Source organism: Alosa sapidissima, chromosome 1 (assembly GCF_018492685.1).
Source record: "Alosa sapidissima isolate fAloSap1 chromosome 1, fAloSap1.pri, whole genome shotgun sequence".
In the NCBI taxonomy this organism is placed as follows: Eukaryota; Metazoa; Chordata; class Actinopteri; order Clupeiformes; family Clupeidae; genus Alosa; species Alosa sapidissima.
In genome coordinates, this window is record NC_055957.1 from 20,897,243 (window position 1) to 20,925,060 (window position 27,818).

General features: G+C 42.5%; 1 protein-coding gene across 4 annotated transcripts; it reads right to left on the reverse strand.

Annotated features, from left to right (window-relative positions):
- Positions 1-26,842, reverse strand: LOC121715668 (CD48 antigen-like). 4 transcript variants are annotated; one of them, XM_042101560.1, is made up of 8 exons: positions 26,737-26,842; positions 7,860-7,997; positions 7,388-7,651; positions 6,051-6,161; positions 5,916-5,947; positions 5,291-5,389; positions 5,024-5,107; positions 1-146 (listed from the first exon to the last, which is right to left on the reverse strand). In XM_042101560.1, the coding sequence occupies exons 1-8, from the start codon at positions 26,786-26,788 to the stop codon at positions 96-98; spliced, it is 831 nt and encodes a 276-aa protein (XP_041957494.1). In that variant the 5' UTR covers positions 26,789-26,842; the 3' UTR covers positions 1-95. The 4 variants fall into 4 exon arrangements, 3 of the variants coding, with proteins under 3 accessions (XP_041957494.1, XP_041957490.1, XP_041957506.1); XM_042101556.1 differs by having other exon boundaries at positions 7,860-8,165; XM_042101572.1 differs by lacking the exon at positions 7,860-7,997.
- Positions 26,843-27,818: the final 976 nt, after the last annotated feature.

Sequence of the window (27,818 nt, forward strand, 5' to 3'; positions counted from 1 at the left end):
TTGCTTGTAGGCCTTAATTTTATTACAGTCACAATTTCCAGAAATGTATGATGTACATGCGAACTGCAGCAGTGGCCTCTTCTGCAGCTGTGGTCTCAGGTCCTCCTCACTGTGGCATAGAGGTCTGCGTCTGGCTGAGGGGGATCCTGCATGGAGCAGGTGGTGGAGGATGCAAGGAGACATAAAGAAACACATTAGCATTTGATGTGATGGGGCATTACCAACTGGAGAGAGAGATTCAGAGAATGCTGCCCCCTACAGGCCATCCTACATATTACAGGAGTCAACGAGGCTGATTTATTGTTCTGCGTCGACTTGTCACCAGGGATGTAGTGGAGGCTAAACGCAAGTAAATGCAGTTTATCCACCTCTGAAATGTCAGAAATAGAGTTTATCCACCTCACAAAATAGTTTATTCACCAATTGCAACTTTTAACATTAAACATTAACACTGTATTATCCACATTCACAATATGTACACTCATCAACACTAGGAATCATTTACCATATTTTCCGGACTATAAGTCGCACATTTTTTCATAGTTTGCCTGGTCCTGCGACTTATAGTCAGGTGTGACTTATATATGAAAAAATATACATGTTTTTAAATGTTAATTCATATTAACTGACATGAACCCTACATGAAACATTCTGTGCAGTCAGAGATTAGTGCTTACGCTATGCCTGAAACACACGTGCATACCTAAATCCTCAATTCAATTTAATTCATGAAAGAGCTCTTCTTAATATTTTATATGGTTGGTTGGTTTAATATTGTTGCCAATGAAAAGTCATTGTCCTACACCATGAGTCTCCAACACGTTGCTCTCAAGCTACCAGTCGCATGCCGCCCCCTTCTGAGCTTGCCATAGGCTGAAGCAGTAACCTACACAATTGTTGCTGCCAGGCATCATCAGCCTACAAATTTTATAAAAAAGTAAATCATGCATAATTAAAAAATAACTAAATTCAGCCTATCGTAGACCTCTTTGGCTATACAGAATAAGGTTTCCATTGCAGCACAGCACACGTTCCATGAATGAATGAAAGCAGATGCCTTATTTCGCAATAAGCGGATGGAAATCCTGACACTCTTTCATACATGAAACTTAATAGTGAACCATCAAATACCCCACAGATTTCAGTGGTCATCAGTCCCGATATTTAGCAATATAATCAAACAGTACAAATGTAAATTAAATCCCAAATTGAACATCTTCTGCTTTTGATAGCCTACCGGTATGCCGCTCCTACTGTATGTCTGTCTCACAATAAAACGCACCATGTAAAAAATAAAGGTCTGTAGCTGCCTCGAATACAAATAATGCCCCAAATAAAGATGCTGTGCTTTGCGCAGCCTAAATAAAAGACCCCAGCCATAATTTAAGGATTTACGATATCTGTTTCCTAAACATTCCTCACCCGTTATCTAGACATGCATGAAAACATTTGAAAACAAAACTCACTGCCATGTAATATTTGATCGCTGTTGTGCTACTAATTATCTTTCACGTAATGATGTAATGAAAACATGACAAGTGAAAGTAGGCCTACTATGCGCTCCGTGTCTGCTGTCTGTTCACTTCCGCAATCGATTATAATGTTCCTCAAATGGAGAACACATCCATGTTCTCTCGCGTTACAATTCGGCTCGGCTACAATTTGACTTGGGTGTGACAAATCCTGCTGAGAGAGAGAGAGAGAGAGAGAGAGAGGCACCCGCAAAGTGGTCCTGCCCATTATTAGATTAGACAGTGCTGTAAAATGTGTGGGAATTTCTCACATTATGATGGCTAGAGTTGCAGGACTTTTATTATTATGCGCAATACTTAATAACTTGCACAATACCCGCAATCCTGCGCAGAAATGTATGTTTTAAATGTGCATCTTTTTTTCTCTCTCTCTCTCGGAGGTGGCCAGCCGAGCATTTGTTCTGCTGCCTACTTGTGCCAATATATCGTCCAAAATGCTTGATTGCATTGCATTCTCCACATTTTTAGCTATATTTTTGTGTACCACATCAGCATTTTTGTTCAGTGAATCTTTTGTAAATTGCTTTACAATTAATTAGCGTCGGGCCCTCGTTGCCAGCCTTCGGCTTGCCTCTTGCCACTATTCACTCCTTCGTCTTCATTAACATTCCCTCTAGAATTCTCAATATTTTTGGCCTCTATGTGTCGAGTTACATAGTCTGACTGTTCTTGGTCTTGGATTTTGTGAAATAAATTTCTAAATATCACCTGCTTGCTGCAGCTTTGGTCTGGACGTCCTTTTAAAACCGCATCTTTTTCTTTCTCGTGAGCATTTAATCTGCTGCCGGCTTGTCTCTCCGCATCGCCCAAAATGCTTGATTGCATTGCATTGTCCACATTTTTAGCTACATTTTCATGTACCACATCAGCATTTTTGTTCAGTGAATCTTTTATAAATTGCTTTACAATTACCGTCGGGCCTATAGGCCTATCGCCTGGCTTGCCTCAGCTTTGGTCACGTCCTTTTAAAACCATATTTTTCTCTCTCGCGTGAGCATTTAATCTGCTGCCAGCTTGTGACTACACATCGCTCAAAATGCTTGATTGCATTGCATTCTCCACATTTTTAGTTACATTTTCATGTACCCATCCATCAGCATTTTTGTTCAGTGAATCTTTTGCTTTACAATTAGGCTACCTTCCGGCCCTCCTCTTGGCTGCCTTCACTTCTTCGTCTTCATTAACATTAATCTTTTTGGCCTCAATAGTCCAGTTACATAGTCTCTGTTTTTGGTTTTAGATTTTGTAAGTGTCCGGTGCGACTTATATATGGTTTTCCCTGTTCATGACACATTTTTTCACTAATGCGGCTTATACTCTGGAGCGACTTATAGTCTGGAAAATACAGTAATACCATTGGTATTGTTATAAATATTGGACAATAACCTCCATCATCATCAAACACGTTCTGAATGCCTTTTTAAAAATCTGATACCGCATGGCGCAGTCCACTATATTATGATCACAGAACTCATAGTTTACCCATGGGTGTTTAATATGAATAAAAAATATGCTGCACAAACTGCATTTTAACAGAAGATCAAAAGTCTGTGAGAAAAATTGATTTATAGTAAATGAGTGTATCCTGTCCCGTAGTTGGGTCTGGCCACAGCAACTCATCAACATTGCAGCCCATGTTCCTTCACAAATCTCATCCAAATGAAAATAAGTAAACATACTGTACCTATTCTCTAATACCACAGAGCTCTCAGACCTGTGCTGGGTACACTGCTATACTATGCCTTTACTATGCAAATTTGTTTTTCTTTGGATACAAGTGTCACCTAAATGCCAGTCACTTTAAATTTTTTGTGATCAATCACAATCATTGTGTACACATTGGAGTGGAAACACCTTCACAAGAGGAAAAGAAAAAAAAAACTGATTAGGCTGATTACAGCAGCATTGAAAATATAACAGAGGCACAGTGAAGTGTTATTTATTCTTATTTTTATTATTGTTACTTATTCTTAACTAAGTGTTACTTATGCCTGTTTCCCTTCTCCCCATATCACCCCTCCCTCCAACCCATCCAGCCCAAGCCCACCCTCCAACCCCTAACATGATTCGCTCAAGGTATTGAACAATTAACAAAAACAAAAAGGAGGAGAGGAAAAAAGGGGGCAACACACACACACCTCTCAACCCTTTCCCCTTGCCACCCATCCATCCACCTGACCTTATCTACATCATTTCATTTATTTTCTCTAATAGCTCTGACCAGCAAACAATATTAGAGGTTTTGGCATAATGTAAACAAGCTCTAGCTGAGCAATATCCTGGTAAGAAGAAAGCCATTTCCTCACTGACAATGCATGCGGTGGTTTCCAGCGCCAGATTATCATTCTTTTGTCAGCTGTCAGACCAGCCAGAAGAAGACACCTATTGTTTATAGTTAGCTTTAGGGATGATGTGTCATTAAGTAGAAACAAACATGGTGAGAGAGGGATGGGTCCTTTGATTATACTAGACATGATGGATGAAACACTATGCCAAAATCTATTGACCTCTGGACACTGCCACACCATATGGTAAAAAGTAGCAATGGTATTGTCTGGAATTTATAGAACTCGTTTACATTTATTCTGTTTATTATTGACATATTTTCTACCTTAAGGTGATTAATCATGGGACAATAATATGGGCTGTTACTGAGCGACACTCCCATTGAGATTGGGCAACATAATTTCTATCTGAACGATTTGGATATTTATGGGCAACGAGACCATCCAATCAGAGTGCTAGCAATGAATCACATGACCAATCATCTGTGAGCTTCTGAAATGTTCAATAAAGATCCCAGGGTCACGATAGTGAAGCGAGGGAAAAAGAAAAGCTTCGTATATCTTTTCACTCTGCTAAGTATGTTGAAACCCAAAACGGACATTTTACTTCATCAAATGCTTAAAAAACCAACTAACTTCTATTTTTACTTGCTAAAGTTAAGAAGACATTGTTTTTTTCCAGTAAACTATTAGCTGCCATTACTCCATTGAGATTGAATGGGATTTAGCTAAATAGCGGTGGTTTTGCTAATAAAGTTGCTAGTTGTCTGTAGTCTGCCCTCATTAGTTGCACTGTGTTGCTCAAAAATTGCCCAGTGTATCATCAGCTATACAGTTAACAATCACAGCTTGAGTATGGATGCAATATCTCATAACCTACCTACCTAGTGAGAGGTCGTCTGACCCTGGTGAGTGGCACAGATTCTGGGGCAGATGGACGTCACTTATTTTGGTTTTGACGCAAAGATAACTAAATGGTGCATGTTCCCACGGTGATCACATGATTGCATGAAGACTCATATGTAGCCTATATGATATTTTATAAACGAAATACAAATCATCTTTTCTACGTTTGTTTATGTTTATGTAGCCTATAGAACGTTTTTAATTTTTCTGTCATCTGCATACAATGCAATGACAATGATGCAATGTGGTGTATCGTGAATAATGATTGGTTCTTCTTTACTTTTATTTGTAAATGTTTACCTGAGGAACGACTCCTCCATTGCTGCTGGGGTTTTTGAGTGGATCCAGAGAGGATGTGTCTACATCAAGGGTTTGCAGACAGATCTACAGGCACATGATGACAGGGTTGTGTTGGGTTATAGGGATCTAGAGAGCCTCATTAAAGGACAAGCATATTCAACATACAGTATGATGCCTTGAGTTATCAACATGATACATTATATTGATGCAGAGCTATCTAGTTTTTTCCTAACCACTATGTATGGATAAGTGTATGTGTGGGTTCACCTCATCATAAGGACTCTCCTCAGCTGTATCTGGCTGTGTATCATGCACAGTGCTGTATGTGGAGGCTCCTGGATCAGGGGACCCTGGAGATGAAGGTGGCTACACACAGACACAGAGACACACCAGCACTGTGAGTCCAATTACTGACAGAAAGAGAGTTACAACAATGGACACTGGGTTTCATTCACAAATCAGTCTTATGCGCCAAGAGTAGGTCTTTGTCTGGGTTTGTATTGTGACGTGGACAAGAAACAAGATGGCTTGCTCACCGTAGCTTTGTTTAATAGAAAGGGGAAAACACAGACAATGATACAGGAAAACACGAGGGTGGTCACAACCATACATGCCACACACAAGGGTAATCATTCACATCAACACGAGGATAACACATTAGGTACAACCAAAGAGTGACTAGACATGCTACCAAGTCCACATTATGGTAAATGCAAATATGACCACAATAACCGACATTTACACACTATAGCGTTCACACTTACAATCTCGCTGCATTCTGGGCACTCACACAAACAGCAGACACATACCACCACCAATGCTACAGTATCGTAGACGTATAAGTTTATATATGTGACCGTGAGAAGATGAGAGAGGGAAATAGCCTGCACACCGTATCCTCAGCATATTCGGTTTGAGTTGGACCTGTAAGTACATGATGAGTATCACTTCTCTTTCAGAACCCCAGTGAAAGTTACTGTATGTGATGCTAAAAAATGCCTCTGTTCCTGTAGAAATGTCTCTTCACCTGTTGCTGTTCCTGTTTCACCACCTCGGCTCCTTTGTTGATACACATATATTGCAATGCTGGCAACAAAGACAATTGCAATAACTACCACAATTGTTATGGAGGGAGTTTCTGAGAGTATAGAAGGGAAGGGAACAGAAATGTCAGTGCCTTAATCACTCCACCATGGCTGTATGCACACTGTACAAATATACTATATTTGTATATACACAACATATACTTTAAATATTTCACATATGTATGTTCTCACCATAATGTATAATTAGTTTTAATTTAATTATAATTCATTATAATAGATTTGTTATTTCATTGTGGCAATTGTTATTTTCATTGTAATAAATAAATCCCATCTTCATTTTCTCAAGGCCTAATACACAACATCCTCTTCCTCGTCATCACTATGATCATTGTCACAATCACTAATAACAATACAAATATGCAATGGGAAGAACGCTTATTTGCAATCATTCTGCAATCATTCTGTTTCCACATTGTTTTGAACAATCAATCAGCACGTTTTCATGCCGGGAATAAACCGTTTTGAATCAGTTTATTGCCCAAATTTCGTTTATGTCAATATTTCGTTTAACCTGTTTACAAGCAAGTAGAATGTCACATTTTGAGCATATTCCTGTTTACTTAGCAATCAACATTATTCTGAATAAGTCAGCGACGCAGCCTACAAATAGGCTCCCAACATCATGATGTAAATCTCCGCTGGGGGAATTCCCTCTTTTGGCTGCATGATGCAACGTCTTCAGGGTCTTGTATTTGACTTGTTCGGGCGTACATCGATACAGCCTCATTAAGTTTTTTACAAATCTTTTTAAAAACGTTGCTATTACAACATTTTCTCCCGTCTATGAACTCCATGACATGTGCATGATTGCAAAACATAAGTTTGTCTCCTTGTCTTTCCATAATTAGGAAAGTGCATGAGAGACAATTCGTTCATTTTATCCTAATTCTGTACGAATTGAGCATGTGCAGGCCTACAACTTTCTTCCTTCTGGGAGCATATTCCGTTTAAGGTGTTTTCATGACCCAATATTCTGTTTAAAACAGGCATATGCTAGGGTGTGCAAACGGTTTATTAGTAAACCGAATGTGGCCTTTTTCAGTTTATTTCAATCAGAATAAGGTGTTTACAAGACACATATATTCGGTTTATTTCCAATAAAGTGATTTGACACCGTTTATTGGCTGCATGGAAGCATGCTGAATGAAATGACTAAAATGAAATGAACAGCTCTGTTCTGTCTTCAGCTCACTGTCCCAGATGATGTGACTGCCATGGTTACACAGATGAATCCTGTGTCCGAACCTCTCTAACTTACTTGCATCACTTGAACACAGAGGTTTAATTCGCAAGGTAGCATGTTTCCAGCTGACTGGGTTGCTATAGTTACAGAGGACAACACCTCCTCTGACTGAGAGGGTGAGGGTGGAGTCAGTGGAGGCTCCTTCCTTTGGAGAGCAGCTGCTGCTGTTACAGGAGGAGGTCAGAGAGAGGTCACGACCTCTACAGGTCACTGTCACATCACAGGAGTCACTGCTGGACCAGTTAGAGACAACAGCCATGACAGGGGCCTCCACTGGATCTGAAACAAACAAATACACACACATGCTCACACTAATTTTGAAAGATACATTTGCATTACAAGATACATTGATGATATAAATGTATTTGGTATCATACTGAAATGTGAGAAAGGTAGAAGAAATGTTTAATCAGAGAGGGTTAAAGAGGATCTTTGGTTTAATAGCCTTCATGAAATCATACAGTATCATACACCCTGTTACTCTTACCCAGAACAGAGAGCTCGTAATTAATCAGAACGTCCCCCTCTGAAATGCTTATTATCTGTCCTCTGTAGGTTCCACTGTCATTCTTCTGCAAATTCTTCACCTCCAGAGAGAAGGTCTCATTATTGAACTCCACTCTGCCTTCAAGAAAGGATTTTTTCAAATGGTTCTTAACAGGAGAGTAGCTCATAATATTTTGTTCACCAAACTGCCACCTAATAATATCTACATGTCCTCTCTCTAGCTGCTGGTGAAATTCCAGAGTGATGGATCTTCCAGTTTGTCTGAACACAGAAGTAGGTGACCCAGCTGTGAAAAAGATTAAACAGAGCTCCAGTTGTGAAAGCTTTGAAATGGTGGAATTCACAAGAGACAGTTCAACAAGCACAGAGATTCATATATCTTAGCACCATTCATGGACAGGAATGGGCAATAAGAGAGGGGTTTGGCCCTGGTGGCCGTTGGAGAGCATGGGATGAGGCTGCATTGCTGGGGATGCAATACTATTATATTGCACCACTAGTAGGTACTGCCGTGTAATAAGCGTGCATGTATTTATGTAAAGTTAGAAGAAGAATGAAATAGGATGGCTTCGTATGTATACCTTTACTGCTTACAGTCCTCAGTAAACAACACAAACGCAAAAGCCACAACACATATGCAAAGTCACAACACGAAAGCAAAAGCCACAACACATATGCAAAAAGGTCCCAACATGAATACAAAGTCTACAGCACAAAAACCCACAGCACAAATGCAAAAGCCACAGCTCGAAAACAAATTAATCCACCAGTCTGTTGTCAGTTGCTGAGGTTACTGCCTGCTCACATCGTCCCTCTCTGACTCACCCTACTGATTTTCTATGGAGTTTAGATCAGAAGACTGAGGTAGCAATGGCAGAAGCTTGATTTTGTGTTTTTATTTTGATCTATTTTGATTCATTGATCTGCTGAATTATCCAATCATGACCAACTTAAGCAGGGGCTCTGCTATGCACCCCAATGAGGTTCCTTATGCTTTTGAACAGCCCCACAATATCACAGACCCTTCACCATAATTATCATTAGCCATGGGGCTCTTTTCTGTAAGGTCGTTCTTATATGTACGCCAAACCCACTTACTGTAGAATGTTTCTTGCCAGGAACACAAATTCCATTCTATCTGTAGGCCAGGATTCCAGACAGTTATTGTAGCATTCAGTACATTCTTCTATTTACATTTGTAACTGAATGACAGGAAAGGCTTTTACCTGGCATGCCCTCTAAATAATCTATTAGCACGCGGGTCACTTTTCAAGATTTTTCTGGAGACTTGGTGACCCTTGTTTTTCACAAGGTTTGTCAGATTTCCAGTTGATTGGAACCTTTTATTTATTGTTTTACAGTTTTTCTTAATTGCTTTAATGTTTCTGTCAACTCTGACATCACACTTTCAAAACAATTAACACACAGGCCTTAACAGAAGTGCTCTAGCCAATAAGGCAATTTTGTTTGCAAAAGGCTCTAACAGTGACAAAACATTTAAAACATGCAACAAAAGCATTTCATCTATCTATAAAGCAAGAAGCGTCTGTGTGTGTGTGTCATTGTGGCACAAAGGTCGATTTTGAAGATTTTTGAATGCATATTTCAAAATATGCTTATTTACGTAGGACGTTTATCGCTGCACTGCACTGTTTCTAAGGGGACCAGTTTCAGGGGAGCTCCACCCCATGTCTATTGTGTGGCTACAGTAGGTCTCACTTTGATGATAGTATGCGGACTTTGCAACAACACGCCAACAAACACGGGTATAAAAGTATGTGCAATAAACTGATGCTTCGAATAGCCCAGACTACTTTGGACTTGAGACTTTGACTAAACAAACGACAATTACGACTGCAAGGTCCCAAATTGAAATGAGCTAGACAACAAGTGGCTTGAGCGACGTCACTTCAGTATTATCCAGAATTCATTATTGAATGCTTACTGTAGCTGGAATGATGTTTCCCTATCATCAGAGCCGGACAGTAACGGAGTACATTTACTTGAGTACAATTTTGAGGGATCTGTACTTTACTCGAGTATCATTTTTGGGGTGTACTCATGACTTTACTCAAGTACATTTGAGAGGCAAATATTGTACTCTTTACTCCACTACATTTCTATCCATAACCGTGAGTACCTGTTACTTCTTCTAAAACAAAGGAAAAAAGAAAAATCTCGGAAACCCTCAATTTGTTGTTTCCCTCTCAAACGTGATTGGATTGTGCAGGCGCCACTGATTGGGAAAGCCTATCAGCAATCACCTTCAGCTGTCCGCCAAAGTCAACTCCATGGTCAGATTTAGATAAGAGACAAAACCATGGACGAAACAATGGATGAAGACGCAGCAAGTCCATCCCGGGAATGTGCCAACCTGTGGCCCCACCTCGCCAGACTATTTCAATTTTCTGAACAAGTTAATGATAGTTTTCGCTTCAAGTGTTTCAATTACAAAATAGTATTTTGTATTTGAAATACGTATTTTATATACATGTATTAGAAATACTGCCCATCCCTGGCAACATGGTAAAAATATGAAAATTACTTGATTTTACTTTCAATTCCTTTTACATTCTCCAAGGTATTAACATTAACATTTTTCATTACTCCATGTAGGACGTTTCTGTACATAAATGTAAGCACTGTGGCAGTAATGCAATATTTAGAAAATGTACTTTTGATACTCAAGTACTTTTAAAAACAAGTACTTCAGTACTTTTACTTAAGTAGACATCTGGCTGTTGTACTTTTACTTGTACTTGAGTAAAATTTAGCAAAGGGTATCTGTACTTTTACTCAAGTAATGAAGCTGTGTACTCTGTCCGCCTCTGCCTATCATCCTAAAGCAGGCATACCTGTGGGCATGTAATTGGGCTACGGGTTTTCTTCAGGAATGGCATGTTTGAACGGGCACTGCACTAGTTCTTTCAAATAACACAAATTGTGTTCAAATCAGTGCATTCAGTAAATCATCACAAAATGGACAACAAAATGCAAAACACAGTTTTCTGTGCCATTTCTTGATACTTTATGTAGTATCAGAAAAACTGTGAAAATGAAATAAAATTAATTGTATTCATGCCTCCCAAGATGTAACAGTCGTAGGGCTGTATTTTGGGCTCCAGCGCATGGCGTAAAGCTCGTTATTCACCCGCGCAAAGCTTAATTCGCTATTTTGCACGTTTATTTTTTAAACATTGCGCCCAGGGGTGTGGCAATTAACAACCTAGGGAGGGGACAAGCGCGTTGTCTAAAAATCGCTATCATACACCACCTAAACCTGGTCAGAAGTCAATGGCGAGTTGTTCATATGCTATTTTAAGAGCGCATGTCAACAGTCATATTGGCAGGTGCACGCACCATCCTTCTATCATTCATGAACGCACACCAGCGCACGTCCATGCAAAGCATTACAAATGCACGATTACAATGGGAAACATAATTAGAATAAAGATATTACGAAATACTGTACATCTCATGATGAGTAGTTATTCACCATCATTTGCAAATTGGTAATGACGGTTAAAAGTGATTAGGGGAGAGGCGAGAGACACGTATGTAGCACAGCTGAAGACGCACTGTCACGAGATAAGCAACTCATCTGCAGGATAAATGTTGTTTTATTCAGTCATTTGAGCAATATTAGGGTAAGTGTTGTTTTTTCCAGCCTATGTTTTCGATGGTAACCCATTATCAGTCAGTAGTGAAAGTAACTGCATAGAACTGTCTTCGTTGACTGACACCTTGGTGAAGTTATAGTTTCACTTTGCCAATGAGTTCAAATAATAGACGAGTGCAAATGCGTGAAGGCTATGCTAGGTTTTAGTAATGCATGGTTTAAGAATGACTATTTCATACGGTCTCGCAAGCAGCCTCCTTCAAATGCGCCGTTGAATGCCAAAATACTGATGCATTTATTTGACATATCGCGCGTTGTGCCGTTAAAGGGAATGAGAGATGTCATTCTCATTGGTTTAAAATGATGTTACGCCCCAAACACACCCATATGACTGATTAAAAGACAGCAACACCTTGTTACGCCATGCGCTCCACTTTTGATAACAAAACCCCTCCCAATGTGAACTGGAAATCCTACTAAATTTGAATAGACTTTTGACGAGTGACGATGCACTTTAGAATGTCATGATAGGGCCCATAGGCCTTTATCACGGCAGCCGAAGTAGGAAGTGAACAGCCCTGTTCCTGTGTGAGCACAGGTGTGTTTCTAATTAAGTGTCAGATTCGGCCACAGTTACTTCAACCAGAGGCCTCGTTAATGTTTTTAGGAACACCTGTGGTTTGCCTGCCAACAGGAAATTGAACAGCCCTGCTTCAGCTGCCCGTGGGCTGCCGTGATAAAGGCCTATTGACTTACAGTACAGTAAGCACCTACAGTACACCACCGACAATACACATTCATACATTGAGTTGTGAGCGTAAAATCATGGCGAAGTACTGTATGTACAAACAGGCCGCACTGTCATGGGAGCTGAAAATGACAAATGTTTTTCCGTGTCATGCATATGCATTCATAGGAGGGTCAAGGGGAAAGTGGGAGTTTGCCATAAACAGATGGGAGGGGAAACTCAAAGAGTGCCTACCGTATTGGCCCGAATATAGACAAGGTTTTTTTTTTGCTCAAAATATTTCTGAAAAATTTGCGGCCTACAAAAAAACAGGAAAAGCCCGTATATGGCGCTGTATCGATATTTTGTAACAAGTGTTATAAATTAAGTGAGCAGCCACCAACCTTCTTCACAACAGTGTCACGAGCCTGAATGATGGAGAGAGATCATCTCGAACAAAGTGGTTCAAAAGTCAAGTTAACCAACAATTGAGAAGGAGCTTTGATGGAAATTTAAAAATCAAATGATTAACGCAATGGCTAGCCCAGAAAGACCGTCTTAAAATGCAAACAATCAAAATCCATGGTTCTAAAAGTGCCGCTTCCAACAGATTGATAGGAGATTGTTAGAATATGTGACTAAAAAACATACTGTAACTAGATTTACCGCCGCCCAGTCCAGCACAAAAATAAGTCACGCTTCTCAAATTGTGTTAATTTCCTATTTTGTTCCTTTTTTGTGTGTTTGTAATTGAGTGTGTGGTTGTTTTTTGTGTATATGTGTTTTGTGTGTGTGTGTGTGTATGTGTGTGTGTGTGTTTGTGTGTGTGTGTGCCTGTGTTTGTGTATGTAGGTGTGTTTGTATGGGTGCATGTGTGTGTATGTGTGTTTATGTGTTTGTGTGCGTGTTTGTGCGTGTCGTGTGTGTGCATGTGTGTGTGTTTACGTGTGTTTGTGTGTGTGTGTGTGTTTTTATGTGTGTGTGTCTTTATGTATGTGTACATAATTAAAGCAAATCAGGGAACCACCTACTCTTTGCGATAAGTGCCATGGGATAACAACCATGGTGAGTCAGGACCTCAATGTAACATTCACGCAGAGGAAAACATCTCCTGCAGTACAGTGTCTCTGTCACTGCAATAGGACATTGGGATTGATATTTGTTTGGTGGCTTTTGGCCACAGGGAAGAGTGCCACCTACTGGCCAGCCACCAACACCACTTCCAGCAGGAACCTACTCTTCCAAGGAGGTCTCTTATCCAAGTACTAACTAGGGGTGGGCGATATATATATTGTCTGCGATAATATCGTGATTGTTGTTTTAACGATGTGCAAATTGACATTATCGAGTATTTAAATTACTTATGGGGAAAAAACACTCAAAATCACGCATTGAAGCCCCTGGCTGCAGCAGAGCAAGTGTCACGTGATCACTAGTGGGTCACAACAACGTTGTCACACGCAGTGTTGGGAGTAATGCATTAAAAAAGTAATGTAATTAAAGTAATGCATTGCTTTTTGCTGTAATGCAGTAATGTAAGGCATTACCACATACAATTTCAGTAATATTTTACTCGGTACAATTCTCAGTAACTGAAGTTACTTTGCTTTTTAATCCAAAATTGAGAAATGCTCAATTGGCACCAGAGAAGATTATCCAAGAATTAAAAAAGTAATCTATGCTGGTCCTGGAATTTGATTGCCTTGTTTAGATGACTGTAGAAAGGGAATTTGAGTTATCTCTGCCATTCATGCAACAGATCTAATATGGTTATACTTCTCATTTCAAGCAGTGAGAATAACTAAAATGCTGCTTTTACAGACAAAGATCGTAGCCATTATTCTCAAACTATTTGCATTAAGTCTACACCACTGTAAGTGCAAGGAAAGGCAACCAGCAATGATGAGAACCATTTAAAGTCAACATACAATTGAACTCTGGCTATATTTTACTATATTAAGTTGTGAGTGACCTTTGGCCTTTGGGGCCTACCTACATTGTCCCATGACCCATTACTGCAACCATTATATTGTTCTTTTGTTAGTCTTAAGCCTAGCTCAGTCATTATGCCATACCACATCACCTCCTGCCGTGTAATGAGCTGCATTGAACACATGAAGATCTATTGAGAACACCAAATCCATATTTCCTGTTATTTTGGTGAAAGTAATGTAAACGTAGTGTAATGCCTTACAATTCAAAGACAGTAATATTGCAATGTAACATATGACTTTGAGATGACAGTAACAAGTAATAAATAATGCATTACACTTTTGAAGTAACTTGCCCAACACTGGTCACACGCATGCCAAATGTTTATTTTGTGCAGCGAGAGTAGCCTACTAGGGATTTCATTCGGCTACTTCTGTTCAAGTAGCATTGATGAGACAGTCACGTTTTCTCCCACACGGTATTATGGAGAGAAAACATTAGCCTTTGAGTATTTTAATAGTCAGTTGTAAACTATTCTCATGTAACTCTTTTGTAAATGGACTGAAGTTCGCTCTAAGTATCTACGTTTACCGATTATGCTAACCGTTAGCATCTCTATGGGATTTCTCATATACATTAGCCATAAGCTAACACATTAGTTTCTATTCTGTAATTTGGAATGTTAGCCTACATGATTGCTCTTAAACTGCTCTTGAGCTTCAGCTTCAGACTTTTCAGGGAGCTTCAGGGAAACTGTTAGGCCTATTCATCTTCTCTAATGTAGCTGGCTAGACCATGTCATTGCCACACACAAGTGGGGGCAGAATTGGAAATGTGTCATAGAGTGACAATGCATTGGTTGATTTGGTTAAAAAGTCACAGGTTAGGTTATTGGTTATTATTGTAATGATGCTATTCATAAATAATGAGCTGTAAAGTAACTCAGACTTTAAAAAAAACAATGTTTTAAAGGATGTCGACTAATTATCGTTATCGTCAAAATCTCAAAAAATATCGAGATATTATTTTTTGTCCATATCGCCCACCCCTAGTACTAACTAAGCCTGCTTCAGTAATTCAGCAAAGTCAGTGTACGAAAGACTCTTATTTTGTTTGTTTGACGTTGCCTAGAAACCTTGGCTCGTGCAGCCTCGTTAAGTTTCAATTCAGTTTCAGAGTGACAAGTTCGTGGTCAAACAATAGTTTAAGTAATTTGCAGTTTACGTGCCCAAAATACATTTATGTGCTGGATTGTGTGCGTCCATACAAAAGTAAGTGTTTGTAGAGTTGCAGACATGATAAGTCAGGTTGTAGCGGTCACCATAAATGTGTACATTCCGTTATTCATGATTAGAATGCTAAGCAGAAAGTTAGCATGCTAAGCTGAGTTTTATGTTGCTATGTGTTGGTTTTATGTTGCTTAGCTTGATACCCACGGTCATTTTGATATGCGATGCTTGCATCTAATGTAGTTATTAGCTAATCGTGTGAAGGTTAATGTCATTTAATGCAGCATACTGATTTAGTCCTTCTTTATTTACAGACCACACATTAAAGTCCACACACACATACTGTACGTAAAGGCATCCACCCAGACTTAGATAGCCTCCATTACATTTCTGGAAGATTGTATGGAACCAATGAAGACACATTAAAGAGATAAAGAAGACTGCTTTGTGGATTCTTCGTGTTCTAACAGACACGCCCGAGCAATACAACCAGCCAATCCAACCAGCAAATACAGTCCTTAACCTCATTAACATTTTGGTCCCTCGAGCCGGAGACTGTGTTGATTCGGGATCAAGATGGAACAAATAAGTGAAGCAGTTCGTCCTAAGCGACAGACACATCTCCCACGTTACCTCGAAGAATATGAGCTCGACACAGGCAGCGGCAAACGTCATTCTCCTTCGACTACGATAGAGATGCTCATACAGGAGAGCGAACAGAGATGTATAGTGGAGCTGGGAACAGTCAAGATGACACCCACCACACATCCACATGCTTCATATTCAAGGCGCCAAGTGCAGTGGGACCCAGCCCTCAACGAGCAAGAGGACGAGTTTTCCCTCAGGCCCCGCGCAGAATATGATACATGGAGTAAGCACGAAAGTGAAGACTTTGCTGCTGCATGTAAGGCCGAGCTAGAGGAGATTCGTAAGGAGAACGTGGAACTGCGTGAATCACATGAGTACATGTTACATGACATTGCATGTCTAAGATATGTCCACGATGATGTGAGGTCGCTAGCTGACACAGTGAAGGCCCTAGCTGAAACCCGAACAGAGCCTCATCATACAGTATGGCCAGACCTACCACCTCCTCCACCTCCTGCAACACAAGGCCCAACATCGACTGGCCGCCACCACCACCAGGGCGAACACCCCGGACATCAGAGCATCCTGATGAAGGAGAAATGGTCTCAGCCATAGATAGAGTGATGGGTGAGCTACAGCTTCTGAAACAGAGTGCGGCTTCTAGTTTAAAAGCAAATAGTAGCCTGTCCTCCACACCTAGAGCAGACTATACCCCCAGCAGGCCCATGCCACCTAGAGCAGGCAATGCCCCCAGTAGGCCCATGCCACCTAGTAGGCCAATGCCGCCTAGCAGGCCCATGACACCGAGCAGGCCTATGCCACCTAGTAGGCCCATGCCGCCTAGCCGGCCCGTGCCACCTAGCAGGCTTACTCAATCCCAGCCATTCTCAGCTATACGCCCCCCATCGTTCACCCCCTCAGACCACAGAGCCCCGTATGATCCTGGTGCGTGCTACAGATACTCACCTAGCCCTGGAGCAGGCTATGGTTCTTCACCCATGGGCCATCAGCGGTCATTCAACTCCTCTGTGTCTGAAGAGAGGGTCTACAGAGGGCCCAAGCCGAAGATACCATTTTTCAGCCACAGAGACCCAATGGAGTTCGTCCGTCTTAAATTAGCCCTTGAGAATCTCCTACCTGAAGACAGCTCAGAGCTCTTCAAATACCAAGTCCTCATCGACCACCTAAAACTCGAAGAGGCCTGTCTGGTAGCTGATTCTTACCTCAATTCCCCCACTCCATACTCCGACACTATGTCAGCCTTAGATGAGAAGTTCGGCCAGCCCCATCATGTGGCTCTGAAGAGAATAGCCACTGTTATGGAGTCACCAGAGGTGAAGCGTGGAGATGTTGCAGCCTTTGAGAAGTTTGCACTACATGTACAGTCCCTGGTGGGCATGCTCCAGACCCTGGGACCCGACGGAGATGTGGAGCTGAGATGCGGCTCGCACATTGCCCGACTACTCACAAAACTCCCACCAGAAATGAGAGCTGACTTTCGCCGTCAGATGCTTCAACGACCTGGGTCGACATACACCCTGATTGACCTGGCAGAGTGGCTAAGATATGAGTCCTGGTGCCAAGGCTATGAGGTTGAGCTGGCAAGCAAGGGGCAAGTGCAGCACAGCTCAAAGATTGAGAAGAAGCAGAGTAGACATGCGGCTTCTGTTCTACGTGGAGCAGAGCCCCCTGTAGCCACAAATCGAACACAGCAACGCCCTATGTCATCAGAGAAGAGAGGCAAAGCAAAGCCCTATTGCCCATACTGTGAGAGCTCAGAACATTTCCTAAGCCAATGCCAACCCATCCAGAGACTCACAAAGGAGCAAGTGACTGAGTGGATCAAAGCAAACAGACGATGCTGGCGTTGCGCAAGGAACCACCAAGCCGCACAGTGTGACCTGAAAAGGCTCTGCGACGTGTGCCAAGGCAAACACTTGAAGGTCCTTCACGGGGTCAATCAGAGAGGCACGGCTGAGCCACCCAGAGAGGAGAACTGCTACGTCAACACGGCAACTGAGATCCTCTATCTAGACAGACCAGCTGATTCATCAAGGGTCCTGCTGAAGATAATAAAAGTGCTGCTAAGCCATCACGACCGCAAGCTGGAAACCTATGCAGTGTTGGACAATGGCTCCGAGCGCACCATGCTCCTCCCTGAGGCTGCCAAGCAACTAGGGTTAGAAGGCACCCCTGAAGAACTCAACCTGCGCACCATAAGGCAGGACGTCCAGGTGCTCAGAGGAGCACGTGTGTCTTTCCACCTATCTCCCGCTGCTCAGCCAAAGAAGAGCTTTAAAATCACACAAGCCTTTACATCAGAGCGTCTTGGCCTTGCTGAGCAGTCTTACCCCATCATGTCTCTCCAGAAGAAATACAAGCACCTTGTAGGTCTACCCCTCAAGCAGTTTGACCGAGTCAAGCCCCTCATACTCATAGGTGCCGACCACCCGCACCTGCTCACCCCAGTCGAACCGGTGAGATTGGGCCCACCAGGAGGACCTGCAGCTATCCGCACTCGACTGGGATGGACTCTGCAAGGCCCCGCCAGGTTAGTCCAGCAGACTCTGCCACACCAGCAGTGTCTGTTCACCACCGTCTCCCCACAGACTGCTGAACTGATGACAAATGTACAAAGACAAAGGCTGTGGCAGATGGACGTGGTGCCGTTTCAAAGTGACAAGGTAGTCATGCGGTCAAAGGAGGACCAAGAGGCGGTGGACATCCTTGAGGCGAAGACAATACGCGTGGAGGTCGATGGTGTTCTGCGGTACGCTACCCCTCTGCTGCGCAAACGTCAAATGCCCCTCTTCCAAGCCACCAAGGAGGTGGTCATGCCAAGTCTAAGGAGCACTGAGAAGAGGCTGGCTAGGGACCCAGCATTCGCAGAGGCATACTGTGAGGAGATCCGCAAACTAGTCAAAGCAGGATCAGTAGTGAAGCTCAGCACCGATGTCACAACAGAGAGTGAAACGTGGTTCATCCCACATCATTTAGTACAGCACAACGACAAGAACCGTATAGTGTTCAACTGCTCGTACCAGTGCCGAGGCCTTAACCTGAACGAAGCGTTACTGCCTGGGCCAACCCTGGGGGCCTCTCTTCTCGGAGTCCTACTGCGTTTCAGACAAGACGCAGTGGCCATTAGCGGTGACATACGCAGTATGTTCCATCAATTTAGGCTCTTGCCAGAAGACAGGCCACTCGTCAGGTTCGTATGGAGAGATATAAGGCGAGAGGATCCTATATGTATGTATACGAGTGGCAGGTCTTACCATTTGGCACAACCTGTTCACCATGCTGCGCCACGTTCGCACTTCAACGACATGTGAGGGAGCACAGTGTTGCTGATGAAGACGTGCGGCGGTCCGTAGAACAGTGCTTCTACGTCGACAACTGCTTACAGAGTGTGCCAACAGTCGATGAGGCAAAGCAGCTCGTGGATAAGCTCCGTGCTCTGCTCACCACTGGTGGCTTTGATCTCCAAGTGCAATCAGTCACTTACCCACCGAAGCCAGGTCCAACAGCCTTGAGCACTGGCTTTCCAAGGGCGACGCCAGCCATCCAGAATCTGCTCTTGGACTCATCTGGCACTGGGAGTCCGATAGTCTCGGCTACAAGCATCGACCCCTAGAGTATGGAGAACTGACGATGCGGAACGTGTACAAAGTCCTAGCTCGACAGTACGACGACACGAGCAAAAATGCTTGTTCAACGCCTATGGGATAAACAGCGTGGCTGGGACGACCCGCTTCTTCCCGAAGAGCTGCTGCACGGGTGGAAGGAATGGGAGGCCGAGCTTGAGGTTCTACCACATATATCTCTACCCCGACCTTATGTGCCAACTCAAGCTGACGTTCTCAGCAGGCAGATCCACATCTTCAGTGACGCGTCGGAAAGGGCTTATGGCTCTGTCGCATACCTACGGACAGAGGACACTCATGGCAGAGTCTACCTGTCATTCCTCGTGGCAAGATCCAGAGTCGCACCAAGGCGGCAAATGTCAATGCCAAGATTGGAGCTCTGTGGTGCCCTTACAGGAGCACAGTTGTCTAGCCTGCTGGAAAAGGAGCTCACACTGCCCATAGACAAGACCATACTGTGGACAGACTCTACCACAGTGTTGACGTGGCTCCAATCAGAATCGTGCCGTTTTAAGGTGTTTGTAGGCACGCGTGTGTCTGAAATCCAAGAGTTAACAGACTCCAGCTGCTGGCGCTACGTAGACACCGCCCAGAACCCCGCAGATGACATAACACGGGGGAAGACTCTGGAGGAGCTAGCAGAGTCAAACCGCTGGAGTCAGGGGCCAGGTTTCCTTCTCAAGGGACCAGAAGAGTGGCCTTCCAGGCCATCCACAGTGGTTGAACCGGATCCTGCAGAATACCGTAAGCTTACCTTCTGTGGCCTGACATCAACAGTTGACCAGCCCAGAATTTCCACAGCTGAACAGTATGCCTGCTGGAAGGACTTTGTTGAAGCCACTGCATATGAGCTTGATGGGGCGGCCGCACAGCCTGGCAGCCTGACCGCCTCCATCTATCAGCAAGCAGAGTTGTTAATCATCAAGCAAGCGCAACAGGACTGTTTTCAGGAAGAGCTGCGCCTCCTAGAAGCAGGCAAGCCTGTACAGCGCAGCAGCCATCTACTTACCCTGTCGCCGGAGCTGGACCCTGTAGCAGGGATCATACGCGTAGGGGGAAGGTTACGGAGAGCAGAAGCACTAGACTCCAGCTCCTTACATCCGATCGTCTTGGACCCCTCCCATCCAGCCACCAAACTCCTGATCCAGGATTATGATGCTCGTCTATGTCATCCTGGGCCTGAACGGGTGTACGCAGAGAGGAGGCGTTCTTTCTGGATCCTGCGTGGAAGAGAAGCTATCCGACGTGTACAGCAAAGAAATGTCGAAGGTGGAAGGCCCGTCCTGCAGTGCCAAAGATGTCAGACCTACCTGCAGCTCGGTTGCGACTCTTTAAGCCTCCATTCTATTCCACTGGCGTTGATTGTTTCGGGCCTTTCCAGATCAAGATAGGGCGCCGCACAGAGAAAAGGTGGGGCATTATCTTTAAATTCCTCACAACCCGTGCTGTGCACTTTGACCTCCTACCAAGCATAGACGTAGACTCTTACCTGATGGCACTTAGGAGGTTCATCGCTCGCAGAGGGACGCCGGCAGAAGTCTACTCAGACCAAGGGACCAATTTCAAGGCCGGTGAGAAAGAGCTACGTGAAGCCTTCACCAGTATGAGCCCAGAACTCCAGAAGCTCCTTGCCAAGTAGAAAATTGCCTTTCACTTCAACCCGCCTGCAGCTCCACATTTCGGTGGGGCCTGGGAACGGGAGATCAGATCAACAAAGAATGCTTTATACAAAGTGATAGGATCCCAGTCAGTAGCTGAGGAAGTGCTTCGCACAGTCCTGCTGGAAGTTGAAGCCATCCTGAACTCTAAGCCGTTAGGCTATACGTCCTCAAGTATAGCTGATGAGGACCCAGTGACACCAAATGTCCTGTTAATGGGGCGGCCTGACGGCGCCTTACCACAGGTAGTGTACCCTATGGACAAAGGCCTCACCAGAAAGAGATGGAAGCACTGCCAAATTCTGGCTGACCAGTTCTGGGCAAGCTTCATACGGAACTACCTACCCACTCTACAGCTTCGCCAGAAGTGGCACGCCAACACAGAAGACCTCGCTGATGACTCAGTGGCCTTGCTGGTGGACCCGCAGCTCCCTAGAGCCAGTTGGCCCATCGGGAAGATCATCAAAGTTCATCGGAGCGTAGATGGTCATGTCTGGTCAGCAGACATTCAAATCAGAGACAAAGTGTATACCAGGCCAGTGACTCGACTCATTCGCCTTCCAGCCATCCCGGACCCTGATGACACCGGAGATCCCATCGGCACCTGAGGAGGATGAGTCTTTCCCAAGAGCAAATTGCTTTAGCAATTCGGGGGCGGCTGTACGAAAGACTCTTATTTTGTTTGTTTGACGTTGCCTAGAAACCTTGGCTCGTGCAGCCTCGTTAAGTTTCAATTCAGTTTCAGAGTGACACGAGTTCGTGGTCAAACAATAGTTTAAGTAATTTGCAGTTTACGTGCCCAAAATACATTTATGTGCTGGATTGTGTGCGTCCATACAAAAGTAAGTGTTTGTAGAGTTGCAGACATGATAAGTCAGGTTGTAGCGGTCACCATAAATGTGTACATTCCGTTATTCATGATTAGAATGCTAAGCGGAAAGTTAGCATGCTAAGCTGAGTTTTATGTTGCTATGTGTTGGTTTTATGTTGCTTTGCTTGATACCCACGGTCATTTTGATATGCGATGCTTGCATGTAATGTAGTTATTAGCTAATCGTGTGAAGGTTAATGTCATTTAATGCAGCATACTGATTTAGTCCTTCTTCTTTATTTACAGACCACACATTAAAGTCCACACACACATACTGTACGTAAAGGCATCCACCCAGACTTAGATAGCCTCCATTACATTTCTGGAAGATTGTATGGAACCAATGAAGGCACATTAAAGAGATAAAGAAGACTGCTTTGTGGATTCTTCGTGTTCTAACAGACACGAGCAATACAACCAGCCAATCCAACCAGCAAATACAGTCCTTAACCTCATTAACAGTCAGGGTATCTGCTGGTCTGGCTGCTGGCCAAAAACAAAAGGTGAAAGGCATATATGATTCTAACTGTCTCACTGAATTGCATTATGCACACTCAATTCTCACTGGTATCTGCTAGACAACAAGTACCAAAAGATGATTAGTTCATAGATTTCACATGTAAAAATACATTTTATACAACCCCACCCCCATCTTGCCTGTTCATAATTCTGAGAAATTGCATATGCATGCATGCGTACATATGTCTACTGTGTGTGTATGATTACGTATGATTACATACGTATGATTACTATGAATGTATGTGTGTGTGTGTGAATATCTATTTATGCGCATGTATGCGTATGGGATGGGTTAACATGACCCCTGGAGGCAAACATACGCAAAAAATTGGTCATCCTAGGCCCTACGGTTCTCAAGATATTCACAGAAAACTCTGTTGGTGTATGGTCACTAAATGTACACATAAATTAATTTTTTTAAAAATCTTTAGGGGAAAGTCCGTAGGAGTCGATTGCCGAGTGTGGAGTAACACGCTCTGGAAATTCACAATTTCGTCGCGTTTTTTTTAAATTATTTTTTTTAAACATAGTCCAGTATTTCTTTCGAAATTGAAATGAAGTTGTATGCAACAGCAAACCCTAGCTTACTAACAGGTTGGAATTTTGAAATGTCACGTGACGTGATGTCGTGCAACGACGTGATGCAATCAACTCCTACAGACTTTCCCCTAAAGATGCCAGCTGCAGAAGCAACCTTTTCCGGAAAGGTACTGGCTTGATGAAATTAATTCTGGACTCTCTATCCGACCACATAAAGACCTCGGGATACTTCGGTTTGGCTTTAGGGACCCTCTACTCACTACCACGTAAGTGTAATGTTGTTTGGAACTGTAGAAGAGGTATAAAATTAGCGTAAAACTAGGCAAAATGACATGCCCTGGTCACTTCCAGGCTAACGAGTTTTGACAAAACAGTAAAATCGAACTTTCTCAAAACACATCCGAATGACATGATTTTGATGTCAACTCAACGTATGTACTCCCAATCATCCGTAAATTGATCTAAAGTGCATTTTACTACGGATAATTCCTTTAAGCTACACAACAGTAGGAATGGTTTATTATGACCTGAATGAAGTGATTAGTACTGTAGATGCAATAGTCTGGAAACACAAATATTTCTCCATACCCTTGTTTATTTTTTCCATACTTATCCAGACCTGGAAATTACTCAAATCAAATTCCATACTTTTCCAGGATTTCCATACTGCGTAGGAACCCTGACCTTAAAATAATGTTTCCAAAATCGTTGCAGTGGTTCATCAACTCGTAACAGGGTGAACGGCACTTTCTGCATTCACTTCTCGGCCCTCTATCGGCTATAACTGCACTATGTAAGTTTGCCGGATCGGGTAGTGGATCTGTAGTTCGATGGAATGAGACATAGAAACTACAAATTTGACTTGCATCTGATGTCGCAATACATCGTACCTTCATAAAATCATGCAACATATTCTACCTTGTCTGTGGACATTGTTATTTGCAAAGCTGGTGCTGGATAAACAAATAGTGTGTGCTACAGAGGAAAAGTTCTTTGGTGTTGCTTTAAGGCTTTGAAGATAGCTAAAGAGCTAAACACAGACTTTAAAAACTAGCCTTAATGATGGACTGTCATTGCATCTGAACTTGTGCCCATCAGACTTCAAGGAGAAGCCAACTGTCTTTCCAGCAGTAGGCTATGTGATCAATTTAAGGAAAACTCATTCCAACCCCCTGGATCTGATAGGCAATGCTGATCAGTGTTGAAACTGCTTGTTTCAAGACTGTACAGATACACGTACAGGCTATATGGTTGATGCAGTTATTGAAAGTTAATTCAATGGTAGAAATACCACAGTCTATCTTTTGCATTTTCATAGCATTATAAAAATACCAAATCATTCATTAATGTAATTTAATGTAGAATAGGGATTGTCAAAGTTTTTTTTCCCCGTCATTTACTTCCTCAATTTTTGGTCAACGATACCCGGGACACCGAAACACCGGGGCACATGAAATTTGGTGGGCATTTAGCCCCACTAGACTTTTACGGAAATATTTTGTTATTTGTTTGGGCCACTGGGCCCCCCGAAACCCCAAAAATGCATGAGACTGACTCCTTTGAGATGTTTTTCTGAGGCCGTTTGGTTTGAAGCAGTTTTATCTGAGGATGACAGAGGCTTTTCTGACGCTGAGGTAGTTTTGTCTGAAGATGACAGATGTTTTTCTGAGTCTGACACCTGAGTCTGGTTTTTCTGACGCTGAGGCAGTTTGGTCTGAAGATGACAGAGGTTTTTCTGACGCTGAGGCAGTTTTGTCTGAAGATGACAGAGGTTTTTCTGACGCTGAGGCAGTTTTGTCTGAAGATGACAGATGTTTTTCTGAGTCTGACACCTGAGTCTGAGGATGTCCTAAAATGAACACCGTACAGCCATGCCGAAATTCTGCTCACTGCACATTTATTATATTATAATATAATATTCAGTGTTCATTATTGAATGTTTAGCTGGAATGATGCTTTTCCATATCATCTTATTTTTAAAGCATGCCTACCTACAGGCTATGGGTTTTCTACAGGAATAGCATGTTTGAACGGGCACTGCAAGTATAAACTGCTCACAATGTAGTTTATGGTGATGTGGTTATCCCAGAACAAAGACCTATTTATTCTTATTCTTTCTATTTTATACAATCTTTTATTTCTTAAACAAATTACTGTATATGAAGAGCCTTTCATTAGGAATCATAGGAAACATTTTTACATGTTATGTAAACATACATTTTATTAAAAATGACTATCGGCCGATATATCGGTTATCAGTTTTTGAATAACTCAAATATCGAAATCGGTAGGTTATCAGCCTACTCAAAATCCCATATTAGCCAGGCTCTATAGGAGATGGAGACAAATTGACATACACACACCAACACTACATGTTGTAGACACACACACACGCACGCGCAAGCACACAGGAGCACACACACACACAGGCACACACACACATTCTATTTATGCTATTTTATCCTTTTCCCCCAAAAAAATATCCTGAAAAGGGGGGTCTTTTTATATTCAGCGTCGTCCTATATTCGGGCCAATACGGTATGCGTCCCGCGATATGTACAAAAACTGCCTGTGAAAGCGCACGTCTATTTTGCGTCTAAATATTTCCGTCTTTTACAAGCAGGTGTTAATCCAAATTGCATTAAATGTGTCAATAAGAGAACCTTTCAAAGACAACAGAATCCCTATTTAGAGCACCAGTTTTACATCTTTGTACTTTGATTATTTTTAATGTTGTTATCAGTTAAAGGTACACTATGCAGTATTGGCAATTTCCTTACTGTTTTTTTCGGTTTTTGCTTCTTTTTCGCTGGCTCTGTCATGACGACTGTCTGAGAAACTCCATCGCTACCTTTTTCTAGCCGGTGCCTGGCGTGTATGTGTATTTGAATGCAGTAAAGCAATTCGTTACACTCGTTATACTTCCTAACACTGAGGCAGTCGGCCTGCCGGCCCGCAGTTTTGAAAGGGTAGTTTTTCCGCTCACAGGCGCTAGGGGGAAGCGAGTTAAATGAAGGTAAATTAAGCAAAAAAACTTGCATATTAAGCTAAAAAACCTGCATAGTGTGCCTTTAACTTCATTCAACTGCGCTTGTATGTAGGTTATGCCGTTCAGATGTGGATGTTCGTAAATTGCGGTAGGGGGTGGAGAAAGGCGCAGATTACCCGATGAAGTGAAAGTTTGATAAATACCACGTACACTTGGGTATCACAGCGTTCGCTATTTGCGGTTTGTCCATGGCGGTGATAACGCTACGTTCACAAATGTACGTACATCTGGCCCTTTGTGTTTAACCTATGGTGTTTAATTGCATGAAAATGTGTTTAGCTTTTAGTCAACCTACTGACACTTCCAAGGTTAACAACACATTTGTCCATGACTATAAGTTATGAACACTAGTTTATGAGCACTACTGATGCAAAATCCTAAATGAGATCTTATGTCTAAGAATGATTCAAGTTGACAAGGTCTATACAGCATCATGTAGGAACAGTCCCAACTCTAGCAGATATTAAAACAATTAACTTACCTGTCTGCAGGACGTTCACAAGAAATAGCACAGCAGACATACCCAGCTCCATTTCACTGTGTGAGAAGTGTGTTTGATTCTAAAGGAAGAAACATAAGACTGAAACTAACAGGAAATGTCATGGCCAGAAAATATCCTAGTACCTGAGGAAGAGATGAGAGATGGTCAAATGGGGTCCTGTGGTCATGGAACAGAAGTAGCACAGTACAGCAGAGACACACTAACCATGTGTCATTAAACACAGAATCTGTAGTGAGAGAATGGCCCATCTTAAAGATAAATGATACCTTGAGAGGCAGAGACCTGTGCTCAAATACCTTCTAGATAGAAAGATAAAATTATTTACCAGGACATATAAAGCCTATTCGGACAGGATTAGTTTTACCTGGGGACGTGGGGTAAAGTAATTATTACCAGGGGCTTTATTCCTGTACAAATGCGCCATGTCAGTAATTATTATGGACAAAGTTAGTAGAAATTACGGCAACTTTTACCTTCTGTAAAATGGTCCGGGTCCGAGGGTCGTCTTTGCACGGGATTAATATCACTAATATTAATATTGCAACACACGTTTATTCTTACGCTGGAAGTAGAGTGATACGAAAGTTCCATGAATCACACATGAGGCTGCCTGTCGTAAGATTATTTCTGCACTCAGATCTACACTGGTTTCTACGCTCAGTTGATAAATGAGGGCCATTGTGTGTATCAGCGTGTTGTAGTAGGCCTAGCCTACTCGAGTCACGGACTCAATGGAAGTTTTCTTTCCATTTCTCGCTGTCTGCCTTTACCTACATATTCCTGTGAAAAGCGAGGGTCTAGCACTTAAAAATGTAACACATCATAGCATTTACACTGACTGCCTCCTTAAGCAACAAGCACCAGCGGTGTTATGAATTGGACATGACTCGGACTTGACTTTGTAGGGCCCTTCTTTTCCCCAAACCTTTTGCATTTCTAAAGAATGCTTTTTGCATTTAATTTACATGTGTGGATACCTGTGTTTGATCTGTATTGTCTTAGCTGGCCATGGACAAAGATTCCCAACACCCACTCATGCATAAAATGTCCATTTGCTCTTT